Consider the following 25480-nt stretch of genomic DNA (forward strand, 5'->3'; position numbering starts at 1 on the left):
CCTTCAGAGAAGAACTAAAGATTCTGCTATATGCCTGATTTATTGTTCAAATTGTCACCAGTTCTCCTGGCTCAACTACTATTTTTTGTTACTACATGTTCATATTTTTTCAATCATTAATTCTTGAGCCAGACTTTTGCAACTCAGGGGAACCTGGGACACTAAAGCTTTTCTAAAACAAGAGGCAGGTGGAGAACATTGGTAGCGCTTCTGTCCCAGGAAGGTCACATAGGGTCCTGCTTGGTTACAAATCCACAGATAGAACAGTTTCCAGACTAGATGATCTCACTGTTGTAGTTTTATCTCTCTTATGTTATCTTCATTCTGCCCTTTTCTTTGTGTAGGCTTCATCTTCAGATTTTGACAAGATGGCTACAGCAATTCCAAACCTTGAATCTGCATGTAATAACTTTCAGTGAAAGAGGGTCTCTCCAGAAACAGTCCCCAAAAAATAAGAAAGAACTTTCCCAGAAGACTTTAGCAACCTTCTCTTCCTATACTTTTTAGCTCTTGTTCTTTTCTTCAGTTTTCTTTCTTAGCTTTCTGCAACAGAAATATTAAATAGTATAAAGCTTAGATTATAAATTAAATCTTTTTGTTCAACATTCATAGCATTATGTCCCATTTTCAGAATTTCAGCTGATTTTGACTGCCACACTCAAGGGACTTGCTTAGGTTTAAATTCAGGCTAGACTTAAGGTTGCTAATGTGGTTATAGTTGTACTATGTTACTAAGAGAGGAGTACTTTACATTTATTCTTCATTTTCATTTCCATTCAAAGTCTCTGCCTACTTCAGGAAGAGCAAGACCAATTTACATTTATTCTTTATATAAGGAGTCATATGTGTAGCTCCCTGCTCACTGGAACCCTGTTTACAATTTATCCCAGGGGTATTTGGTTGCCTTTTACTGGGTTGGCACACTGTGTCACTAAGCCCAATGAGCCAGCGCTACCTTGTTTGCTGTTCCTCTTAATTTCTGGGGATATTGCACACTGGCTTTATAGAACTTATAAAATTAATTTTTAAAAAGTTGCAACTAGTTGCTCTAGCCCTCTTGGACCCATCTTTCTCACCTTATTAATTTCCTGTGACTTCTGGTGAGCCTACTTCTCAAAGTAGAGAAAAGGTAGCCATTTCAAGGAGTTTGTCAGGGAAGGGGCCCACTTCATTTCACATTTCCCATGACAATTTGTGTTTTCTAGAGATCAAATAATGGCTCAATATATGTCAACTCCTTTTTTCCTTGTTATTTTGAACGTGCTTTTTTGATTATTAATTTCTTCCTATTTTCTTTTGGTTTATTTTGTATTTCCTTTTCTTCACCACAACTTCCTGACTTAAGTCTAGTTCAGAGTTTCTGCAAGGGTGTGATATAAACCAATATTGCCACCTGTACATGGCCCAGGAATGCAACATTAAGTAACATTGGCCATTATCCCATTTTCGATCTCTATTTTGTAAGAAAGAGTCTTTTAGGTGTATGTGCAAATGTTTATTTTACACTTCTCCAACACTTGCTAATATCTCTTGTAAAAAGAGAGGGAACGCCTTTGGCTAAAGTTCATCCACAGGTGAAGAATTCAGCTACAATTTAGAATTTATTTGTATTTTTCCCTTCTATTTATCAATGAACCTGATTTCCCTTCTCCAGCAGCAGTATAATGTTACATTTTTATATAAATAAAATGTACATAAGATGAAACAAAACTTTAAGTATATTGTGAAGGTGCTATACAAATGACTGAAATTTGGGAAACATTGACTTAGTTAATTTATTTTTGTTACTTAATAATGAAAATGTAATGTAAGTGCCTTTAAATTAATAGTTGACACTATACATCTTCATTTTAGGATGCAAGCTTTTATCTATGCAAAATACGTTTTTATTTTGCTTAGAGATTTGTGTGCATGGTTTTTTAATTCTTTTTTTTCTTTTTTTACCTTGAACTTTGTCTGATGACAATATTGACCTGCTTTATTCTTGTTGATATTTGCATGGTTTGTTTGAGTTTCTCTTTGACTTTGCTTTCTGTTCAAGTTATGGAACTTGATGTCCTGCCATGAAGGCCAAATGAACAATGCAGTGGTTTTCTCTTTCCTTTGTTCTAAATCTAAACACCTTGTTGACAAAATTTATAGTAAGTTTCTATGCTTATCAGTTAAAATATTCTTATTATCCTATAATAATAATAGAGGACTGTATATAATAATGTATAATAAATAAAAACTCTGAAGATTCTAATTTAAGATATCTCCCAACCTGGGAGATTACTAGGGTATTTCTTAGAAAAAATTTAGTAGAAATGTTGGAATATATGGCTGTAAAAGTCTACAGAAAGTAGAGCAAATATTCAAAGAGAAGGAAAATGTGAGAGAGAAGTTAATTAGAGGAACAGTTCAGTATGTCCAACATCTGAATAATGTTGAAAAACAAAGAGGAAGAAACTATTAAACAAATTCAAGAAAATATTTTAGAACTAGCAGAAATGAGTTTTCAGAGTAAAGCTGTTAAAATAGAAGTGGAGGCAGGTTAAAATTTTTGTTTATTTGAGAAAAACTGGATTATAACAGGGCAGCATCAAACCAGAAGTGATTAGGAGCAATCTGCCGGTAGAAGCCAGGACAAAGACTTACATAGAGAAAGTGCAGAAGCAAAGGAAATGATCTGATTAGCTATAGCTTAAAGCCAGTTGGCTGTTTGTGATTGGTTATTCTTAGGTTTCACTTTCTTAACCTTGAAGCACTTACAGGCTTAGGTTTTGGTTTGCTTATATAGGCCACAAAAGCATTAGAGCCACTTAGGTCTAATGGTTGCCTTGTGTAATTAGTTTAACAAAGTCCACTAGTGCCAGAACAATGGGGAACACAGGCCAGAATCCGTCATGTCATCAATAAATGTAACAACACTGGGAGCAGAGAGAAGAGCTTCTGGAGAGAAAAATAAGTCACGATTGAAGGATTAGGAATCTTCATGACTTCTCAACAGCAACATTGGAAATTAGAGAATAGCTGACTGATGTCTTCAAATTGTTGGAGGAAAATCATTTCCAACTTAATATTCTATACCTAGCCAAATCAAATGTGAGGATGGAATAAAAATATTTTCACATAGACAAGGTCTCAAAAAACTTACTTACCATTTACTCTTTTTCAGAAAATCCTTGGAGAAAGGGCTTCACCAAAAATAGGGAGTAAACCAAGAAAGGGGAAGTCATGGGCTTCAAGAAGTAGAGTCTCCAACATATCTGATAGATATTTAAAATCCCTAGATGAGGATATGACAGCTTGCACTTAACACAGAGAGCAACCATCCCAGATTGAAGCAGATTAGAGCATCCAGGAGCTATTTCTTCAAGAATATAAAATATCTAAAACCCTTGAATGTATTCATAAGAGATTTAGATAAATGGGGGAGATTTTGGAGATTGAATTTATGATGTCCTTGAAAATTCAGCAAAGAAAAAGATACCATTTTTAAATTGAGAAATAAAAATAGTTGTATTTTTCAGGAAAGTAAACATAATCATTATTAAATTTGACAGGCCATAGTTATAATAAATTAAATGTTAAATATCAATCTAACCAAACTGTTGATGTAACAATACTGATAGAGAAATGGAAAGAGTATAGGTGCTGGGAGAAAAGAAAAGGTGGTGAAAAACATTAATCCTCATCTTCAGTGATAGGAAGTCATGATCTAATACCTAAAACCAGAAATTAAAACAACCAAAAAGTCATAACATTGCATGTTATTTAGAGATACGGATATATATACCCTGGAGTTGGAAGTGATGGTTCTGTGCAGGGACAAATTACAGAGAGATAAAGAGGATGATGACCATTTATGTTGGCTATCTTGTAGAATTTTTTGATTTTTAAAGCTATGTGGATGTACAGTAACTTTGAAAAACACTAAATTAACAACCCAAAATAAATAAATAAATATAAAACTAAGCAACTCTCTCTCCATTCCCTAAGAAAAATAAAGAAAAAAAATCTACTAATGTGCTGGATTCCACACCCCATCAAGGACAATGCACCTTTAATTTTCTACTCTTCTTCCTACATCATCAGTTTATTTCTCTTTATTGGACCACTGCCATAAACTAATACTGTAAACTTGCTGTATTATCTCCCATGTTTAAAAGCAAAACCAAACAAAACTCCCTCAACTTGCATCCCACTTCAACTACCTCTCCATTTCTAGGGCATATTTGCTCACCATCTACACTTCGCCTCTGATTCTCTCTTCAGTTTACTAGAGACTGCCTTCAGATCACATCACTCCACTGATACTGCTTTTGTCAAGTTCACCAATGACCATCAAGTTGCAAATCCAATGGACAGTGTCCGATATTTTCAGCAGCAGTGATGCAACTGACACTCCTTCCATTTGGAAATATCTCTTTCCTGATCTTTGCAGTATTGAATGTCCCCCTCTTCCCTTATCTAATTAGCTAGTCCTTCATGCTATTCTTTGCTAGCTCCTCACTTGAAGATGAGGAAGTGCCTCAGGGCTCAGTCTTAGATGATCTTTCCTTTTTCTTCTGTTAAAAAAAATTTTTTTTAGTGGACCTCAAGTAGAGAGGGTTAAGTTAACCACACTCCTAACTTTATGGCACATTATAGAGTATAAGGTCCATTATTAATTTATTTTAATATTTATTTCCTTTTCTATTCATCCACTACAGCTTTTTTCTTTTCAGACCTAAACATGCAGAGCCAGCCCTGCAAAGACAGAAGACATAGAGCTGTAAGTGCCAAAGACCTGGTGAAATGAATAAATAATTATTGAGCAAGCTGAGTTCATCTCAACTTCAACAGTATAACAATGATGAAAACAACAGAGCAAATATTGTATTAATTAATCTCTTCGAAATTTTAATTTTTAATAAACTTTTATTGTTCCCAACAATGCAGATTTTTAAAACTTATAAATATATGTAGAGAAAAGTGGAAACATTCAGTGTCTTCTGTAAAGTAAAGCATACTGTAAAGTATGCTCTGCTTGGAGTCATTCTGTTGGAGAAGGACCTGATTTAGGGATTAACAAATAATCAAATCCCAATGAGGAAGAAATGCTGCTGCTCCTGACACAACAGTTACCCCATAAATCCCTAACTTGTCCCACAGCCTCACATTCTTCAGGCTCAGAGGAGGGAGAAAACAAGTTCATTAATTCCTTCTTTCCCTCAAGAAAACCTTCCATAGAAAAAGAGTGTGGTCATCTTTAAGTTTCCTGAGGCAACTCTTTCTACCTGACATTTAGGAAGAATAGAAAGACAAGTAGCCGTGGTCGAAATTGTAGCTTTGTAATAGTTAAACTTTGTTCAAGCTTTTGATGCCCTTTCTCTTATCAGACACCCAAGGCCCTTATGCCATCCTTCAATTTATAAAGTTATTGACTATGTTACTCTACTCAGATCTGTTTCCTCCTGCCCAACCTCAAGCAAAAAGTTATCTCTTTCGTTCTCCTCCAACCCAAAGAATATCAAATCCACATTATTCAGGTGTTATGAAATGTAGCTACTTTATAATTCAAATTTCATTTAGTTTTGTATTTTCAAAAAGAGAAAAAAAGGAAAAGACAAGATGAGACTTGAAAATTGTCACCTAACTGGAGAAACAGTCAAATAATACTGACTCTCCCTGTTACAGGGACTGGGGAAATTCCTGGGAGACAATAATACAAAGTAATTTTACTTGTTCTACTGAGAGTGAACTGAGACAAGAGTTGGGACTTGCTGCCAAAGTAATAATGATCATTACCTATCAGTCCACTAGCATGTTTCTTATAGGCTGCATAGAACCACATGATTCATTATTAATCTCTTATCTACTTGCTTGATGCGTGTTTCTTTGGCTCAGACCTGGAAAGTTACTTGATCCACCTCATTAATGATCTAGAAACATCATAGAATAACAGTTATCAGCATCCTCATAGTTAATCTCAATATCATAAAACATTGTTTTAACTAGATCATTTGTGACGTGGGTCAACAATACGTCATACAGAAGAGTTAGGTTTTGAAAGTTTTAAATGATTTTTTAAAATAATTAAAGCAGTCAGAATGTTACTCAGGTAATAATATACTACCAGATGTGCTTTTTGAGTAGAAGAGAAAGTTTACAGTTATCAAGCAGAGAATTATATGTAAACTTCAGGCTATGTTATTTGTGACTGATCTGCCAATGAGTACTTCCATACGAATTTGTCTTTCAGATGAATAACGTTCAAAATGGGCACATCACGTGTTGTGGAAAAAAACTCCTAGGCTGAAAGAGAGCAAATAGTTGAAGATAACTAGTTTAGTCTCGTAAGGGACATATAGACATCAAGGGAACACCTATTTTAGAAACAGACAGACCTCGCTAATTCTACACATCAAATGAGTGGGAAATCACCCACAGGCACTCGGCAGAAGCAGAAATACTAAGGCAATATACTGATATCTGAAGCTTTGAACTACTGCAGCCCTTTTTCTTTTTTTAAGTCATCATTTCTTTTTTTATTGAAGTATAATTCATTTACAGTGTAGTGTTAATTTCTGCTGTACAGCAAAGTGATTCAGTTATACATATATATTATTTTTCATAGTCTTTTCCTTTACTGTTTATTACAGGATATTGAATATAGTTCCCTGTGCTATACAGTAGGACCTTGTTGTATAGTAGTTTGTATCTGCTAATCCCAAACTCCTAATTTATCCCTCTCCCACTCCCTTTCCCCTTTGGTAACCATAAATTTGTTTTCTATGTCTGTGAGTCTGTTTCTGTTTTGTAAATAAGTTCATTTGTATCATATTTTAGATCCCACATATAAGTGATATATGGTATTTGTCTTTCTCTTTCTGACTTACTTCACTTAGTATGATAATCTCAAGGTCCATTCATGTTGCAAATGGCATTGTTCGTTCTTTTTTATGGCTGAGTACTATATATATATATATATCTCCATTCATCTGTTGATGGACATTTAGGTTGCTTCCATGTCTTGGATATTGTAAATAGTGCTGCTATAAATATTAGGGTGCATGTATCTTTTTGAACTATGGTCTTCTCTGCATATACACCGAGGAGTGGGATTGCTGGATCATATGGCAACTCTAGTTTTTTGAGGAACCTCCATACTGTCTTCTATAGTGGCTGCAGCAATTTACGTTCCCACCAACAGTGTAGGCGAGTTCCCTTTTCTCCGTACCCTCTCCAGCATTTATTATTTGTAGATTTTTAATGATGGCCATTCTGATTGGAGTGATTTCTGCTGTACAGCAAAGTGATTCAGTTATACATATATATTATTTTTCATATTCTTTTCCTTTACTGTTTATTACAAGATATTGAATATAGTTCCCTGTGCTATACGGTAGAAGTGAGGTGATATCTCATTGTAGTTTTGCTTTGCATTTCTCTAATAATTAGTGATGTTCAACATCTTTTCATGTGCTGGTTGGCCACCTGTATGTTTGGAGAAATGTCTATTTGGGTCTTATGCCCATTTTTAAAAATTGGTTTGTTTGTTTATTTGGTATTGAGTTGTATGAGTTGTTTGTATATTTTTGAAATTAAGCCCTGGTTTGTCGCATTGTTTGCAAATATTTTCTCGTATTCCATAGGTTGTCTTATCGTTTTGTTTCCTTTGCTGTGCAAAAGCTTTAAAGTTTGATTTGATCACATTTGTTTATTTTTGTTTCTTTTCTATTGCCTTGGGAGACTGACCTAAGAAAACATTGCTATGATTTATGTCAGAGAATGTTTTGCCTATATTCTCTTCTAGGAGTTTTATGGTGTCGTGTCTTATATTTAAGTCTTTAAGCCATTTTGACTTTATTTTTGTGCCTGGTATGAAAGAGTGTTCTAACTTCATTGATTTATTTGTGGCTGTCCAGGTTTCCCAGCACCACTTGCTGAAGAGATTGTCTTTTCTCCGTTGTATACTCTTGCTTCCTTTGTCATAGATCAATTGACCGTAGGTCAGTTGGTTTATTTTTGGGCTCTCTATTATGTTCCATTGATCTGTATGTGTGTTTTTGTGCCAATACCACATTGTTTTGTTTACTGTAGCTTGTAGTGTTGTCTGAAGTCTGGGAGGGTTACACCTCCAGGTTTGTTCTTTTTCCTCAGGTTTGTCCTTTCCTTGCTTTGAAAATTCTGGGTCTTTTATGTTTCCATAAAAATTTTAGGATTACTTTTTCTAGTTCTGTGAAAAATGTTTTGGGTAATTTGATAGGGATAGCATGAAGTCTGTAGATTGCTTTGGGTAGTATGGTCATATTAACAATGTTAATTCTTCCAATTCAAAAGCATGGGATATCTTTCCATTTCTTTGAATCATCTTCAATTTCCTTTAACAATGTTTTATACTTCTCAGCATATAAGTCTTTCACCTCCTTGGTCAGGTTTATTCCTATGTATTTTATTTTTTTGATGCGATTTTAAAAAGGATTTTTTTTACATTCTCTTTCTGATATTTCATTGTTAGTGTAAAGAAATGCAACTGACTTCTGTATGTTAATCTTGTATCCTGCTACCTTGCTGAATCCTTTTATCAGTTCTATTAGTTTTTGTGCAGACTCTTTAGGGTTTTCTATATATAGAATCATGTCATCTGCATATAATGACAATTCTACTGCTTCCCTTCCAATTTGGATACATTTTCTTTCTTTTTCTTGTCCAATTGCTGTGGCTGGGACTTCCAATACCATGTTGAATAGAAGTGGTGAGAGTGGGCAACCTTGTCTTGTTCCAGATTTTAGGGGGAACACTTGCAACTTTTCACCATTGAGTATTATGTTGGCTGTGGGTTTGTCATAAATAGCTTTTATTATATTGAGATATGTTCCCTCTTATACCCACTTTAGTAAGAGTTTTTATCATGATGGATGTTGAATTTTATGAAGTGCTTTCTCTGCATCTATTGAGATAATCATGTGGTTTTTGTCTTTTCTTTTGTTGATGTGGTATATTATGTTGATTGATTTGCATATGTTGAACCATCCTTGTGACCCTGGGATGAATCCAACTTGATCATGGTGTATAACCCCTTTTATGTGTCATTGGATTTGGTTTGATAATATTTTATTGAGGATTTTTACATCTGTATTCATCAACGATATTGGTCTGTAATTATATTATTTGGTATTGTCTCTGTCAGGTTTTGGTATCAGGGTGATGGTGGCTTCATAGAATGACTTTGGGAGTGTTCCCTCTTCTTCAATCTTTTGGTAGAGTATGAGAAGGGTCAGTATAATTTCTTCTTTGTATGCTTGGTAGAATTCCCCAGTGAAGCCATCTGGTCCTAGACTTTTGTTTGCAGGGAGTTTTTGTTTTGTTTTGTTTTGTTTTTAACATATTCTATTTCCCTTCTAGTGATTGGTCTGTTCAAATTATCTCTTCCTTCTTGATTCAGTTTTGGTGGGCTGTATGTTTCTAGAAAATTGTCCATGAAGTAATGGTTGTCCAATTTGTTGGCATATAATTGTTAATAGTGTTCTCTTGTGGGTTTTATTTTATTTCTTCAGTACCTGTTGTTATTTCTCCTCTTTCATTTCTTATTTTGTTTATCTGGGTCCTGTTTTCTTCTTGGTGAGCCTGGCTAGATGGTTTGTCAATTTCTTTACCCTTTCAAGACCAGGTCTTTGTTTTATTGATTTTTTTTCCATTTTTTTAAATCTCTATTTTACTTATTTCCTCTCTGAACTTTATTAGGTCCTTCCATTTGCTGACTCTAGGTTTTATTTGTTCTTTTTCTAAATTCTTTCAGGTGGTAGTTTAGATTGTTTATTAGAGATTTTTCTTGTTTTTTGAGGAAAGCCTCTATCACTGTGAACCTCCCTCTTAGAACTGCTTTTGCTGCATCCCATAGATTTTGTATGGTTGTATTTTCATTTTCATTTGACTTGAAGTATTTTTAAATTTACTCTTTTATTTTTATTGTTGACCCATTGTTTTTTTTAGTACCGTGTTTTTTAGTCCCTGTGTAATTTGAGTTTTTTCCCCCTTTTTTCTCTTTCTGTGATTGATGTTTAGTTTCATGCCAGTGTGGTCAGAAAGGATGCTTGAAATAATTTCTATCCTCTTAAATTTGTTGAGGCTTGTTTTGTGTCCTAGTTTATGGTCTATTTGAGAGAATGTTCCATGTGCACTTGAAAAAAAATGTGTATTCTGGGCTTTTTTCTTTCTGATTTTTTTTTATTTTTCTAAATTTCATTTATTTCTTTGTTTATTTATTTTTATACAGCAGGTTCTTATTAGTTATCTATTTTATACATATTAGTATATATATGTCAATCCCAATCTCCCAATTCATCCCACCACCACAAACCCCACCCCCTGCTTTCCCCCCTTGGTGTCCATATGTTTGTTCTCTACATCTGTGTCTTTATTTCTGCCTTGCAAACTGGTTTGTCTGTGCTCTTTTTCTAGATTCCCCATATATGTGTTAATATATGATATTTGTTTTCCTCTTTCTGACTAACTTCACTCTGTATCACAGTCTCTAGATCCATCCATGTCTCTACAAATGACCCAATTTCATTCCTTTTTATGGCTGACTAATATTCCATTGTATATATGTACCACATCTTCTTTATCCATTAATCTGTCAGTGGGCATTTAGATTGCTTCCATGACCTGGCTATTGTAAATAGTGCTGCAATGAATATTGGGGTGCAGGTGTCTTTTTGAATTATGTTTTCCTCTGGGTATATACCAAGTAGTGGGATTGCTGGGTCATATGGTAATTCTATTTTTAGTTTCTTAAGGAATCTCCATACTGTTCTCCATAGTGGCTATATCAAGTTATATTCCCACCAACAGTGCAAGACGGTTCCCTTTTCCCCACATCCTCTCCAGAATTTGTTGTTTGTAGATTTTCTGATGATGCTCATGCTAACTGGTGTGAGGTGATACCTCATTGTAGTTTTGATTTGCATTTCTCTAATGATTAGTGATGTTGAGCATCTTTTTGTGTATCTCTTGGCCATCTGTATATCTTCTTTGGAGAAATGTCTATTTAGGTCTTCTGCCCATTTTTGGATTGGATTGTTTGTTTTTTTGATATTGAGCTGCATGAGCTGCTTGTAAATTTTGGAGATTAATCCTTTGTCCATTGATTCATTTGCAAATATTTTCTCCCATTCTGAGGGTTGCCTTTTCATATTATCATTTCCTTTGCTGTGCAAAAGGTTTTCAGTTACTTAGGTCCCATTTGTTTATTTTTGTTTTAATTTCCATTACTCTAGGAGGTGGGTCAAAATAAATCTTGCTGTGATTAATGTCAAAGAGTGTTTTTTCTGTGTTTTCCTCTAAAAGTTTTATAGTGTCCAGTCTTACATTTAAGTCTTTAATCCATTTGGAGTTTATTTTTGTGTATGGTGTTAGGGAGTGTTCTAATTTCATTGTTTTACATGTAGCTGTCCAGTTTACCCATCACCACTTATTGAAGAGCCTGTCTTTTCTCCATTGTGTCTCCTTGCCTCCTTTGTCATAGATTAGTTGACCATAGGTGTATCAGTTTATCTCCAGGCTTTCTATCCTGTCCCATTGATCTATATTTCTGTTTTTGTGCCAGTACGATATTGTCTTGATTATTGTAGCTTTGTAGTATAGTCTGAAGTCAGGGAGTCTGATTCCTCCAGCTCCATTTTTTTCCCTCAAGATTGCTTTGGCTATATGGGGTCTTTTGTACCTCCATACAAATTTTAAGATTTTTTATTCTAGTTATGTAAAAAATGCCATTGGTAATTTGACAGGGATTGCATTGAATATGTAGATTCCTTTGTGGAGTATAGTCATTTTCACAATACTGATTCTTCCAATCCAAAAACATGGTGTATCTCTCCAACTGTTTGTGTCATCTTTGATTCCTTTCATCAGTGTCTTATAGTTTTCTGAGTATAGGTCTTTTACCTCATTATGTTGGTTTATTCCTAAGTATTTTATTCTTTTTGTTGCAGTGGTGAATGGGATTGTTTCCTTAATTTCTTTCTGATCTTTCATTGTTAGTGTATAGGAATGAAAGAGATTTATGTGCATTAATTTTGTATCCTGCAACTTTACCAAATTCATGATTAGCTCTAGTAGTTTTCTGGTGGCATCTTTAGGGGTTTTTATGTATAGTATCATGTCATTTGCAAACAGTGACAGTTTTACTTCTTTTCCAATTTGTGTTCCTTTTATTTCTTTTTCTTCTCTGATTGCCATGACTAGGACTTCCAAAACTATGTTGAATAGTAGTGGTGAGAGTGGACATCCTTGTCTCGTTCCAAATTTTAGAAGAAATTCTTTCAGTTTTTCACCATTGAGAATGATGTTTGCTGTGGGTTTGTCATATATGGCCTTTATTATGTTGAAGTAGGTTCCCTCTATGCCCACTTTCTGGAGTTTTTATCATAAATGTGTGTTGAATTTTGTCAAAAGCTTTTTCTGCATCTATTGGGATGATCATATTGCTTTTATTCTGAGATGAGGTGTTAAAGTCCCCAAGAATTATTTGTTGATAATTTTGTTTCCTTGTTTGTTTGTTACTGTTTATTTCCTCTTTTGGCTGTTGGCATTTGCCTTATGTATTGAGGTGCTCCTATTTTGGGTGCATAGATATTTACAGTCATTATATCTTCTTCTTGGATTGATCCCTTGATCATTATGTAGGGTCCTTCCTTTGTCTTGTAACATTATTTTAAAGTCTATTTTATCTGATATGAGTATTGCTACTCCAGCTTTCTTTTGACTTGTATTTGCGTGGAATATCTTTTTCCATCCCCTCACTTTCAGTCTGTTTGTGTCCCTAGATCTGAAGTGGGTCTATTGTTGGCAGCATATGTACGGGTCTTGTTTTTGTATCCATTCAGCCAGCCTGTGTCTTTTGGTTGGAGCATTTAATCCATTCACGTTTAAGGTAATTATTGATATGTATGTTCCTATTACCATTTTCTTAATTGTTTTGAGTTTGTTTTTGTAGGTCCTTTTCTTCTCTTGTGTTTCCCACCTAGAGAAGTTCCTTTAGCATTTGTTGTAGAGCTGGTTTGGTGGTGCTGAATTCTCTTAGCTTTTGCTTTTCTGTAAAGCTTTTCATTTCTCTGTCGAATCTGAATGAGATCCTTGTTGGGTGCTGTAATCTTGGTTGTAGCTTCTTCCTTTTCATCACTTTAAATATATCATGCCATTCCCTTCTGGCTTGTAGAGTTTCTGCTGAAAAATCAGCTGTTAACCTTATGCGAGTTCCCTTGTATGTTATTTGTTGTTTTTCCCTTGTTGCTTTTAATAATTTTTCTTTGTCTTTAATGATTGTCAATTTGATTGCTATGTGTCTCGGCATGTTTCTCCTTGGGTTTATCCTGCCTGGAACTCTCTACATTTCCTGGACTTTGGTGGATATTTCATTTCCCATGTTAAGGATGTTTTCAACTATAATCTCTTCAAATATTTTCTTGGGTCCTTTTTGTCTCTCTTCTCCTTCTGGGACCCCTCTAATGTGAATGTTGGTGCATTTAATGTTATACCAGAGATTTCTTAGGCTGTCTTCATTTCTTTTCATTCTTTTTTCTTTATTCTGTTCCATGGCATTGATTTCCCTCCATTCTCTTTTCCAGGTCACTTATCCATTCTCTGCCTTAGTTGTTCTGCTATTGATTCCTTCTAGTGTATTTTTCATTTCAGTTATTGTATTGTTCATCTCTGTTTATTTGTTGTTTAATTCTTCTAAGTCTTTGTTAAACATTTGTTGCATCTTCTCGATATTTGCCTCCATTCTTTTTCCGAGTTCTTGGATCATCTTCATTATCATTATTCTGAATTCTTTTTCTGGAAGGTTGCCCATCTCCACTTTATTTAGCTATTTTTCTGGGGTTTTATCTTATTGCTTCATCTGGTACATAGTCCTCTGCCTTTTCATTTTGTCTATCTTTCTGTGAATGTGGTTTTCTTTCCACAGGCTGCAGAATTGTAGTTCTTCTTGCTTCTGCTGTTTGCCCTCTGGTGGATGAGGCTATCTAAGAGGCTTGTGCAAGCTTCCTGATGGGAGGGACTGGTGGTGGGTAGAGCTGGCTGTTGCTCTGGTTGGCAGAGCTCAGTAAATCTTTAATCCACTTGCCCGCTGATGGGTGGGGCTATGTTCCCTCCTTGTTGGTTGTTTGGCCTGAGGTGACCAATCACTGGAGGCTACAGGCTTTTGGTGGGGCTAATGGTGGACTCCAGGAGGGTTCATGCCAAGGAGTACTTCCCAGAACTTCTGCTGCCACTGTCCTTGTCCCTTCAGTGAGCCACAGCCACCCCCCGCCTCTGCAGGAGACCCTCCAACACTAGCAGCTAGGTCTCATTCAGTCTCCTACGGGGTCACTGCTCCTTTCCCTTGGGGTCTCATGCACACACTGTTTTGTGTGTGCCCTCTAAGCATGGAGTCTCTGTTTTCCCCAGTCCTGTTGAAGTCCTGCAATCAAATCCCGCTAGCCTTCAAAGTCCAGTTTTCTGAGAATTCCTCCTCCTGTTGCCAGACCCCCAGGTTGGGAAGCCTGATGTGGGGCTTAGAACCTTCACTCTAGTGGGTGGACTTCTGTGGTATAATTGTTCTCCAGTTTGTGAGTCACCCATCCAGTGGTTATGGGATTTGATTTTATTGTGATTGTACCCCTCCTACCGTCTCATTGTAGCTTCTCCTTTGTCTTTGGATGTGGGTGTCTTTTTTGGTAAGTTCCAGTGTCTTCCTGTTGATGATTGTTCAGCAGTTAGTTGTGATTTTGGTGTTCTCACAAAATGGAGTCTCTGGTCTTTTTTGCATGTAATGTCCTGAAAATATCAAGTCTAACTGTTCTATTGTGTCTTTTAGGATCTCTGTTGCCTTACTGATTTTTTCTTGAAGATCTGTCCACTGATGTTAGTGGGGTGTAAAACTCTCTTAATATGATAATATTCCATTCAATTTCTCCCTTTATGTCTCTTAGTATTTGTTTTATGTATTTAGGTGTTCCTATATCAGCTGCATATATGTTAATGAGTGTAATAGCCTTTTATTGATCCCTTTATCATTATGTAGTGTCCTTCTTTATCTTTCTTTATGTCCTTCGTTTTAAAATCTATTTTGTCTGACATGACTTTTGCTACCCCCACTTTCTTGTCATTTCCATTTCATGAAATATCTTTTTCCATCCCCTCACTTTCAATCTGTGTGTCATTCGCCATAAGGACAGCAAGTTGTAGGCTCTTGTTTTATTATCCAATCTGCCATTCTGTTTTTTGATTGGAGCATTTAATCCATTAACATTTAAGGTAAATTTGATTAGATATGTATTTCTTCCCTTTTTAAACCTTATTTTCCAGTTGATTTTGTATTTTTTCTTTCTTCCTTATTTTTCTTTTTGTTTTTCCTTTTGTGGTTTGATGGATTTCTTTTGCATTATGATTGTGTTCTCTGCTTTTTGATTTCTGTAAATCTATTGTATGTTTTTGATTTGTAGTTATCCTGTTTTTCAAGTATGCTAACCCATTACTATATCTACTTGCTTTAGACTGGTAGTCATATAGGGTCAAACACATTCTAAAAAATAAATCTACATTTTCTTAGCTCCCCAACCCCACATTTGATGAGTTTGATGTCCCCTTTCACATCTTCATGTTTATCCTTTTGCTGTTCATTCTAGTTATCTGCTCTTTCATAAGAATTTTTTTGCTTTTTTTTTTTCTTTTTAATCTGTGTACTGGCTTATTTGAGTGATTTACATTCCAACTGTGATTTTCTCTTTCCTGTAGTTTCTTGCTTCTTTTCTATTTAGAGAAGAACTTTCAATATTTCTTTTAGGATAGGTTTAGTATTGCTGTATTCTTTTAGTTTTTGCTTATTTGAGAAATTTTTATCTCTTCTATTCTAAATGATAATCTTGCTGGTTAGAGTATCCTATGTTGCAAGTGTTTCCCTTTCAGTGCTTTGAATATATCTTGCTATTCCCTTCTGGCCTGCAAACGTTCTGTAGAGAAATTAGCTGATAGCCTTATGGGGCTTCTCTTTGTTTTTCTCTTGCTGCCTTTATAATCCTCTCTTTATCTTTGACTTTTGCCATTTTAATTACAATGCATCTTGGTGTAGGTCTGTTTAGGCTCATCTTGTTTGGGACCCTGTGTGCTTCCTGTATCTGGATATCTGTTTCCTTCTTTATGTTTGGGAAGTTTTCAGGCATAAGTTATTGAAATGCAGTTTTAATCCCTTCTTCTCTTTCTTCTCCTTCTGGGATCCCTATTATGTGTAGATTGGGACACTATATTATCCCATGGGTCTCGTATAGTGCTTTCATTTTTTTTTCATATGTCTTTGTGTCTTCTGTTCTTATTGCATGTTTTCTATTTTTTTATCTTGCAGATCATTTATTCGTTCTTCTGCATTATTTAGTTTTGTATTTATTGCCTTTAGTGCAGCTTTCATTTTGGCAAATGAATTTTCTAATTTTTTTTTTTTTTTCGGTATGCGGGCCTCTCACTGTTGTGGCCTCTCCCATTGTGGAGCACAGGCTCCGGACGCACAGGCTCAGCGGCCATGGCTCACGGGCCCAGCCGCTCCACGGCATGTGGGATCTTCCCGGACCGGGGCACGAACCCATGTCACCTGCATTGGCAGGCGGACTCTCAACCACTGTGCCACCAGGGAAGCCCCGAATTTTCTAATTTTAATTGTCTTCTCTTTATAGTTTCTAGTTCTTTTTTACAGTGATCTACATTTCTATCAATAGCCTTTTTTAATTCCTTCAGTATTTCTGTTACCTCTTTTCTGAACTCAGGATCTAATAGACTAGAGAGTTCTGTTTCATTGTTTGTTCTTTCAGGGGAATTCTCTTGATTGTTTAACTGAGACTGGTTCCTCTGCGTCTTCATTTTACTTATGTTTCTCTATGAATTTAGGAGAAGCAGTTATCTACTATGTTCTTGAAAGGTTGTTTTTACGTGGGAGCATCCCTGTGTAGCACGCATGAGTCTAATATTTTTTGTGTAAGAGCTATTTTTAGTATGAATGCCTGCCATATCTTTCCTCAGTGTGTGCTGCTCTTTATCCCTTTGATAGGTTGTGTGATTGGTGTTGTGGTGAACACAGCCTGCACTAGATGTTGAGTGGGGCCTCCTCTTTGTCTGTGGTTGTCACAGCCCTGTTGGGGGTAGGGTCTGCTCCCCAGTTGTTGGAGCAGAAGATCCCATATCTGTTTCTCGGCTGCAGTGTGAGGTAGGTGGGACTGGAGCACTTTTGCCTGAAGAGGAGCCACTCCTCCCTAGGAGCCGTCCACTAGGAAGTGCACTCTGTGCACTCTGTGGTGTCTGTCACCCATTGTGCGGGCTCACAAAGTACATGGTTTTTGACACTGCCCTCAGCCCCACCTCAACCATGGGAATGCAGGTGATTGGCCTGGGTGTTCTTCAGACACTGTGATCACAAAGCCACCAGTGCAGATTCATCAGTGCAGATTTGCTGAAGTTAGGCATCGGGACAACCACAGTTGTGCACTTATACCTGCCATGGAGCTATGGAATCAGTCCAGTCCCCAGCTCTGCCTCTCCATGTGCCCACCTGCAAAGACTGCAACTGCTATCACTGGACCCACCCCAGTTTCGGGAGCACCAGTAATCCACTTGGATGTCCAGCAGGCACTGAGTTCACAAAGCTGCCACTGGTGGCATAAATCTGTGGATCACACAGCTGCTGACACATGGCTCAGATTTCAGCCCTTCTTTCTAAGTCACGCAGCCCCTGGGGATTGGCTCAGATTTCAGCTCTGCCTCTGCATGTGGACAACCCACTGTTGCTTGCACACTCCTAGAGTTTGTAGAGGTGGAGCCATGCCCACTGTGAGCATGCTGAGAATGAAGCTGCTATGGCAGGGCAGTGTCCCCCCTTCATGCTTGTGTTAACAATGGGGCTTCTATGGTGGACCAGGACCAGTCCTGAGTACACCTGTGGTTGCTGCTCAGATCACACTCCAGCCCCCTCAGGCTGTCTCCATGGAGCCAACCCCAATCCCCTCCCCAAGTCTGTCTGCTGAAGCCCAAATTTCAGTAGCCAGCTCCTGCACACCAGCAGACATGCATTTCAGTCTGGGGAGTGCTGGGAGGTGACCAGGACTGTCTGTGCTGGTCTCACTCTGTTCTGCCTGCCACAGTTCTGCTGCTGCACTCTCCTCTGAGCCTCTGAAGCTCCCTATGTATCCTGGCTGTTATCTCAGCTGTTGAAGGGTGCTCCTGGGAAATTCTCCTCTTTCACAGCTCCCTCCCAGGGATGCGGGTCCCCTACCAATTCCTTTTTCTCCCCCTTTCATTCTACTTGATTACATGGTAATCTCTCTTGAAGCTTTGGTTGTATGAGATCTTCTGTCAACATTCAGTAGGTATTCTGTGAGAATTGTTCCACATGTAGATGTATTTCTGATGTATTTGTGGGAGGAGGTGAGTTCCACATCCTTCTATTCTGCCATCTTGATCTCCCTCCTGCAGTTTTTTTTTTTTTTTAATTTTCAAGAAGAATTTTGAGCACTCAGTTTAAAATGCTTGTATGGAAATTAGATAACATGAGTACCTACTCCCCCCAAATAAATAACCATCAAAACAAACCCATAAGGGAAAAGGTTGATAATATTTGATATGTTAAAATTCAGAATATCTTTCCATCAAAACACATCATTAAGAAAGCAAAAAGGCAAGCTACAGAGTAGAAGAAGTTATTTGTAATAGATAAAAAGAATAAAACTCATATCCAGTGTCAGTTAAAAAAAAAAGACTACCCAAAAGAAAAATGAACACTATACAGAGGAAGAAAAGCAAATGTGAATGAACAGGAGAAAAGGTGCCCAACTTCATTAATAATCAAAGAATGCAAATTAAAATGACAGTGAGATACAGTACACACCCACCAGACCAGCAAAAACTAGATGTACTAACGAAGTACATGCTGATGAGGATGTAGCAGAAGAGACATTTCTATACACTGTGTCAAGTAAAAGTTAGTATAATACTTTGGAACATAACTGTGGTTTATTTTGGAAAGTTAAAAATATGCATAACCAGTATGTAATTCCTATACATACTCATATGTATGTGCACTACATCGTATATACAAGGTTGGTCAAGCAGCAGCATTATTCAAAATATTAAAAAATTGGAAACACCCAAATATCCATCAGCAGTAGAATGGATACATGAAAACGAGTGAACTAGAACTCCATGGAATAACACAGATGGATCTTAAGAAGCATAATATTGAGAAAAAAAGCAAATTTCAAAGAAAAAAACCCAACATAAATTCATTTACAGTAAAGTTTAAAATGATGCAAAAGTGCAAACCTAAAGTATTTTAAGGATACTTGTATGAATGGTGGTTACCTCTGTGAAGAGGGTGGTGATCAGCAGGGAACACATGTAGACTTTTGGGGTTCTGGCAATGATTTTTTGTAGCCTGAGTAGTGAATACATGGGTGCTTGCTTTACAATAAGTTATTGTACTCTACACTTGTGTTTTATATACTTTAGTTTTTTGTGTTACAGTCCACAATTTTAAAAAACAAATGAAACTGTTCTCTGTATGTTGGAATTCTTGAGGTTATGTTGTAAATGAAAAAATAGAGCGTGGAAAAGTATGTAAAATTGGCCACTATTTATGAAAAGGAAGGGAGGAGGAGGGAGAGAGAGAGAGAGAGAGAGAGAGAGAAAGAGAGTGCTGTTTACAGAAGAGTAGGGAAACCCAGACACCAAAACAGTGGATGTCTCTGGGCAGGAGAAATAGGTGGCCAAGGGACAGGATTAGAAGAAAAATGACTATTCACTGTATACCCTTTTGTGCCTCTTGTATTTCATACCATGTGAATGTAATATTACCTATTGTAAATAAATAAATAAAAATTCCTAACAACTTCTTCTAGCAACTCTAACCATACTTATCCACAAGGGTCACTATTGAATGATGTCTAACTCTAGTTCCTCACCAGGGAAAAACCGTTCTGAAGTCTGTCTGCCCTCACCAGGGAGAAAGCATCTTCATTTATGTTCTTACTTTATTTTACACATCATGCTCCATTTTAAAGAAACCCTCAATTCAAAAATATGCACAAAAAATTTAAAATATGCTTTTAAAATGGGGTTAAAGAAGACAAAGAAGTGGAAAGATAATATGAAACCATGAGTGAATTTATAAAAAGCATAATATTAACCATCTCCCCTAGAGTTAATGCACAAATTAGATTCTAATGTTTCTAGCATTTGATGCAAAAAAAGACAATCCATGAGGACCATTTAGCTGAAATTCCTGACCAGTCTTAATAACAAGAATAATCCACAGATCAATTATGAAACCATGCCATCTTCCTAAGAAAAGTGTAAGATGCTCTGGGACATGAGACCAGGGAAGTATCATTCATGGTTAGTCATGGATGAAAATGAAAGTAAGAATACACAGTTTAGAAAAGGAAGAAGAAAAGCTGTAAAACTGTGCTTTAAAAATTCTGTTTTACACATAAGATAGTGAGTAGCTTCACTTGTCTGGATTTTTCAAATTTTGATTATTGCAATGAATTCCCTTTTTTCCTAAAGTTGAGCTGATTGTCCTTTGGGCAACTAACGGGTTAAATGCTACCTTCTAAGTTCAAGGAAAATTAGCCTTGCTCAAATAATGCTGCTGGCTCACAATTGCAGGGCTTTGGGCAAAGACCGGAGGAAATCAGTGTGTAGGAGACAGTCTTCTCCGTGACAAGACCAGCAAAAATTATGGAAACCACTTTGGCAGTGATGGATTCTTCTGATATTCAAAGGAAAAACATAGCTGTCATTGGTGGTGGCTTGGTAAGAATCTCTTTGGATATATTATTCCTGTTAGCAGTATTATATTAATTATCATTACTCTTTTTTATTTGTTTATCAGAGATTAACTTCTTTAATTTTTTTCTTCCAGTTTTATTGAGGTATAATTGACATACAACACTGTATAAGTTTAAAGTGTACAGCATAATGATTTGACTTATATACATCATGAGATGATTGCTGCAATAAGTTTAGTGAACATTATCCCTCATCTCATACAGATAACAAAATAAAAGAAAAAGATCTTCTGTGATGAGAACTCTTAGGATTTACTTTCTTAACTTTCATATATAATATATAACAGTATTAATTACATGTTGTACATTACACCCTTAGTGCTTATTTACATTATAACTGTAAGTTTGTACTTTTTGACCACGTGTTTGTTGTCATACAGAGATACTATATAATTATTGACTATATTCCTCACGATGTACAGTTCATTTATCTTGTAAGTGGAAGTTTGTACCTCTAATCTTCCTTACCTATTTCACGTATTTTAATGATTATTACTAATCATTTGTAAGGATTGTTCACTTTCTTTTGAAACTTTTCTGATATTTAAATACACCTTTTTAAAATGTGGTATTAGTTTAGTTTGCTCTTTTCTAGAAAAGCGATTTTATTTCCATTAAATACAAAAGTGTCTGTTTTCCCCTGCTTTTTCAGTACAGCATTTTTAAAATAGAAAATAAAGCAAATCGAATTTGATTAATCCCCAAATTGGCTACTCTTTAAAAACAGATTATTAGTGTAAATAGTCATTTTAATCAAAACATTTGCCCCACTTTGGTTAATAACTCAGTTTATACTGTCTAATAAGAATAAAAGGGTCAAGAAACATGAAGTTAACGCAAAACTATCATGTTGAATGTTCACTAGTTATCTGAGTACTTGGGAGTAAAACCTGTTTAGTCACCTTATTTGGCTGGCACAGTGGAGCTGGTCCTAGGGTGGTGAAGTTAGGCCTCCTCTCTCACAGAGCCGGTGAGATGAAGGGGCTGAGATGGCCCACATTTAGCAAGATGTAGGAGGGGGCTCTCCTCTGCTCTGTCGTTATTATATGAAAGCTAGCTCTGCTTAATGTGGGGCTGCATCAGCTAAACTGTATTTCCCCTCCCTTAGCAGAACTCCTATTTTGGAGTAAAAATATCCCCATTAGTTAAAGTTTAATCATTTTGGTTTTGCTTTTGGTCTAATGATTTGCAGGCCTTTAGCTCATTCATTCATTTACTCAACAAAAATTTATTAAGGGCCTAATATGTGCCAGACACTGTTCTGGGTTGTATATAGATCAGTATATTTTATATCGCACATAGAGTTATACAGTTTGTACTAATTCTGACTTTTGTTTTGCCTTCTTTCTTGTGTTTTCCCCAAAGTACGATGATAGTTCTAACTTTTCTTGTTCTAAATTTCAAAATGCTAAGGAAGGCTACCACATGTCTTGTTGGCCAATGCATGTGACATGTGTCATCATTTCTTATTACTTCATACCAGGCTTCAGTCCAGTTTTTTCCTTTCTAAATTTTACATAAAAGGAGAATTCATGTATTCAACAAAATCTTATTGGGTGCCAGCTATGTGCTAACATTGTTTTAGGTACTAGGGATACAGTGGTGAACATTCAGGGAGGAGAAAGACAATGGAGAAGAAAACGAATAAATAAATTCGGTGAGACCTAAGCACTATGAAAGAAATGCAAGCAGGGTAATGCGGTAGTGTCTTAACGGGTGTCCATTTAGAGTGTGCTCAGGGGCAGCCTTTCTGAGGGGGAGGCATACGACCTGAATGATGAGAAGGAAGGAACCATGCGAAGGGCTACAGAAAGAGCATCTTGGGTAGATGAACGACTGTCCGAAGAGAAACACTGAGGCGATAGATAATGGGCTGGGCACTTTCTTGGAGCAGACAGAAAGGCAGAAAGAATGAGAGTGGAGAAGAGTAGCTGCTGAGGCTGGGGAGAATGAAATAGCCAGAGATCCTAGGATCTTAGAGGGCAAGGCAGACAGATTTTATCCTAGACACAATGGAAAACCATTGGAAGATCTTAGGTAGGAAAGCAAGCTGCGATTTTAAGATTCCTTAGGCTGTTATGTAGAGAAGAGTTGGGAAAATTGTAAGAAGACCAGATACACCAGTTAAGAGGCTGTTGTGTTTGTCCAAGACTTGGACTAGGGTGGCAGCAGTGATATATCTTAAAATGTCTTAGAAGTCCAAGGGGAGATAACAAATATGTGATTGGATATATGATTTTGGAAGGCATAAAAATGGGTATCATCCACAGATTTCTCCCCGAATAACACTTGAACTCTTCATCATGTAAACACGTCATTATCTGTGCATGCATACATACATGTGCTAGAAAAATAGAAGACATGAATTAATACACGTGTATTAACAAGCAACTAAAATTCCTCTGCAAAGGAATTCTATTTACCTTATTGCTCAGGTCCATGCCTAGGAATCATGTTCTTTTTTTCATTTTATGCAAACCCCATTCCTCTTTCACTCTACCAGTAAGCCTTGGTGGCTCTATATCCAAGATATATTTCAATTCTGGCCATTGCTAACATCCTAGTCCAGGCCATCAACATCCTTCATCCATAGTCCTGATTTCCTCCTAAGTGGTCTCCCAGCTTCTACTCTTATCCACAGGCAGTTACACAGCAGCCACTTTTAAATCATTAGTGTGATAATTATCACTGTTTGCTTAAAACCTTCCAGTGGTTTCCCATTACAAAAAAAATAAAATCCAAACTCCTTACCAAAGGCCCTACAGGAACTGAGCCTGTCTACCTGCCTGGCCTCATCTTTTCCCTGTTTTTTGTTTTTTTGTATTATTTATCAGTATCTGAACTTACACACTTTATTTGTTTTTGGTAAATAAAGGTAAACTCTTTATTAAATATCTACTTCAACTAGGATATAGACTCTTATGGCTGGAACCATACCTAACATTGCTTTATGTCATTATTTAGTTAGTATTTGATGGATGAATGAATGAGAGGAATGAAAAACTCTTCTTAATGATATGAAGGTAAAAGAAATTTCATATTGGATGGAAGTCTGAATATTGAGGAAATTACGAAAAAAAAACATTGATTAAATAGAGCAATTCAAGAAGGTTAAATTCAATACATAAAGGACAAAATTATTTTCTTACCCGTCTACTTCCTTGCATCTTCACTGTTGTGGCCTCTCCTGTTGCGGAGCACAGGCTCCGGACGCGCAGGCTCAGTGGCCATGGCTCACGGGTCTAGCCGCTCCGCGGCATGTGGGATCTTCCCGGACCAGGGCACGAACCTGTGTCCCCTGCATGGGCAGGCGGACTCTCAACCACTGCTCCACCAGGGAAGCCCCCTTGCATTTTTTCCCCCACCTTTCCCATACTCTTCCTCCCCATGGACTGATCCTAATCCTTTATACTGTCTACTACATTAAAGACTCTCTCTGGGCCCCAGGGGAAAAAAAGAAATGGAGCTGAGAACTTTACTCGAAGTCCAAAGAATATAGTGAACGTATTTTTTTCCCAATGGTGCCTTGTCTAGTGAAAGATTACCCTTAGAATTTGTCTTTGCTCTAGTATAGTGATTATCTGATTCTGTGATTAACCAGTTGATTTCTGTTCTTTGAAGACATGTCAAGTCCAAAAGGTCAGAAGGAGCCAATAGATCAATGAAAGAATCTTACTCAGCAACTAAAGGTGAAAGAAACTGTAAACCATGGTCATAAATTGGTGAAAGTTGAGCTATTGAAGAGTGGAAAAAGATGTTAAAACAGTTTTTCAAGAACGTTAATCTGGATATTTAGCAAAATGAATGTATTGGCTTAGTTATCTTCCTTCTCGTGGGAAACACTGCTCCCAACCCCTTCCCCTGCAATGGTCATTACCTCCCCTTCCCCTGCAACGCACACAGAGCTTTGCTTGCCTTTCTCACAGACTGCATTCTGTGAAAGTTATAGATATGCAGAGTGTATTCCCCATAGAAGGTTTTTAACTTCATGAGTCTAAAGATTTTCTTATCTTTGGGTCCTGCTCCCTTTCCTTTTATGAAGGTTATCCCAGTGCCTTATACTGTCAAACACACTAAAATATTTTGTGTGCATGAGTTTGCTTTCAGAACAAAATGGGGGATCATGCTCTTAGAAGTTATGGGCAATTAAAAGAAAGACAATATTTTTCATCAGAATGGAATCATAAGGAATGCAGTCCTTTGAAGGACTAATTTGAAAAACAATCTCTACTTTTCAGGCTGGAAGGAGTTTTACAGTTTTCCAATTCTAACAAGTTGACCTAGCGGAAAAAACTGCCACACAAGCTGCCTTACTTTGTGTTAGAGTGAGGTGTGTTTTCTTCCCAAAGCGACAAGCCAGAGAAGTCAAAAGAAAGGCCATCTATCCTGCACATATGTCCTTAAGATATGTAGGTATTCAGATCCTTGGTATTCAGAAATGCTGCTTCTGAGGTGACTATTTTCAATGTTTACAGGTATGATGAAAATGACCAGAGATTTCAGTGACAACTACAGCTACTAAGCCCTCACTTTTTGGCTGAAGTTTAAGAGTTTTAGCTGAAAGGACTATTAAGCATTCCAGCCTTAGCTGCAGCCTTCTGTTGAAGTATGTGTTCATTGTTCCGGCACACACTTTGAAGATG

The 25480-nt window shown here is 36.8% G+C and overlaps 1 protein-coding gene across 1 annotated transcript in view; it reads left to right on the plus strand.

Moving 5' to 3' along the window:
* Window positions 1–25480, plus strand: part of KMO (kynurenine 3-monooxygenase) — a 76751-nt gene that overhangs the window by 640 nt on the left and 50631 nt on the right. Inside the window, 1 exon segment of the mRNA XM_059996743.1 lies at window positions 20656–20802. Coding sequence (XP_059852726.1) covers window positions 20728–20802 — 75 coding nt within the window. The 5' untranslated portion in view covers window positions 20656–20727.

This window comes from Delphinus delphis, chromosome 1, assembly GCF_949987515.2.
Source record: "Delphinus delphis chromosome 1, mDelDel1.2, whole genome shotgun sequence".
Classification (NCBI taxonomy): domain Eukaryota; kingdom Metazoa; phylum Chordata; class Mammalia; order Artiodactyla; family Delphinidae; genus Delphinus; species Delphinus delphis.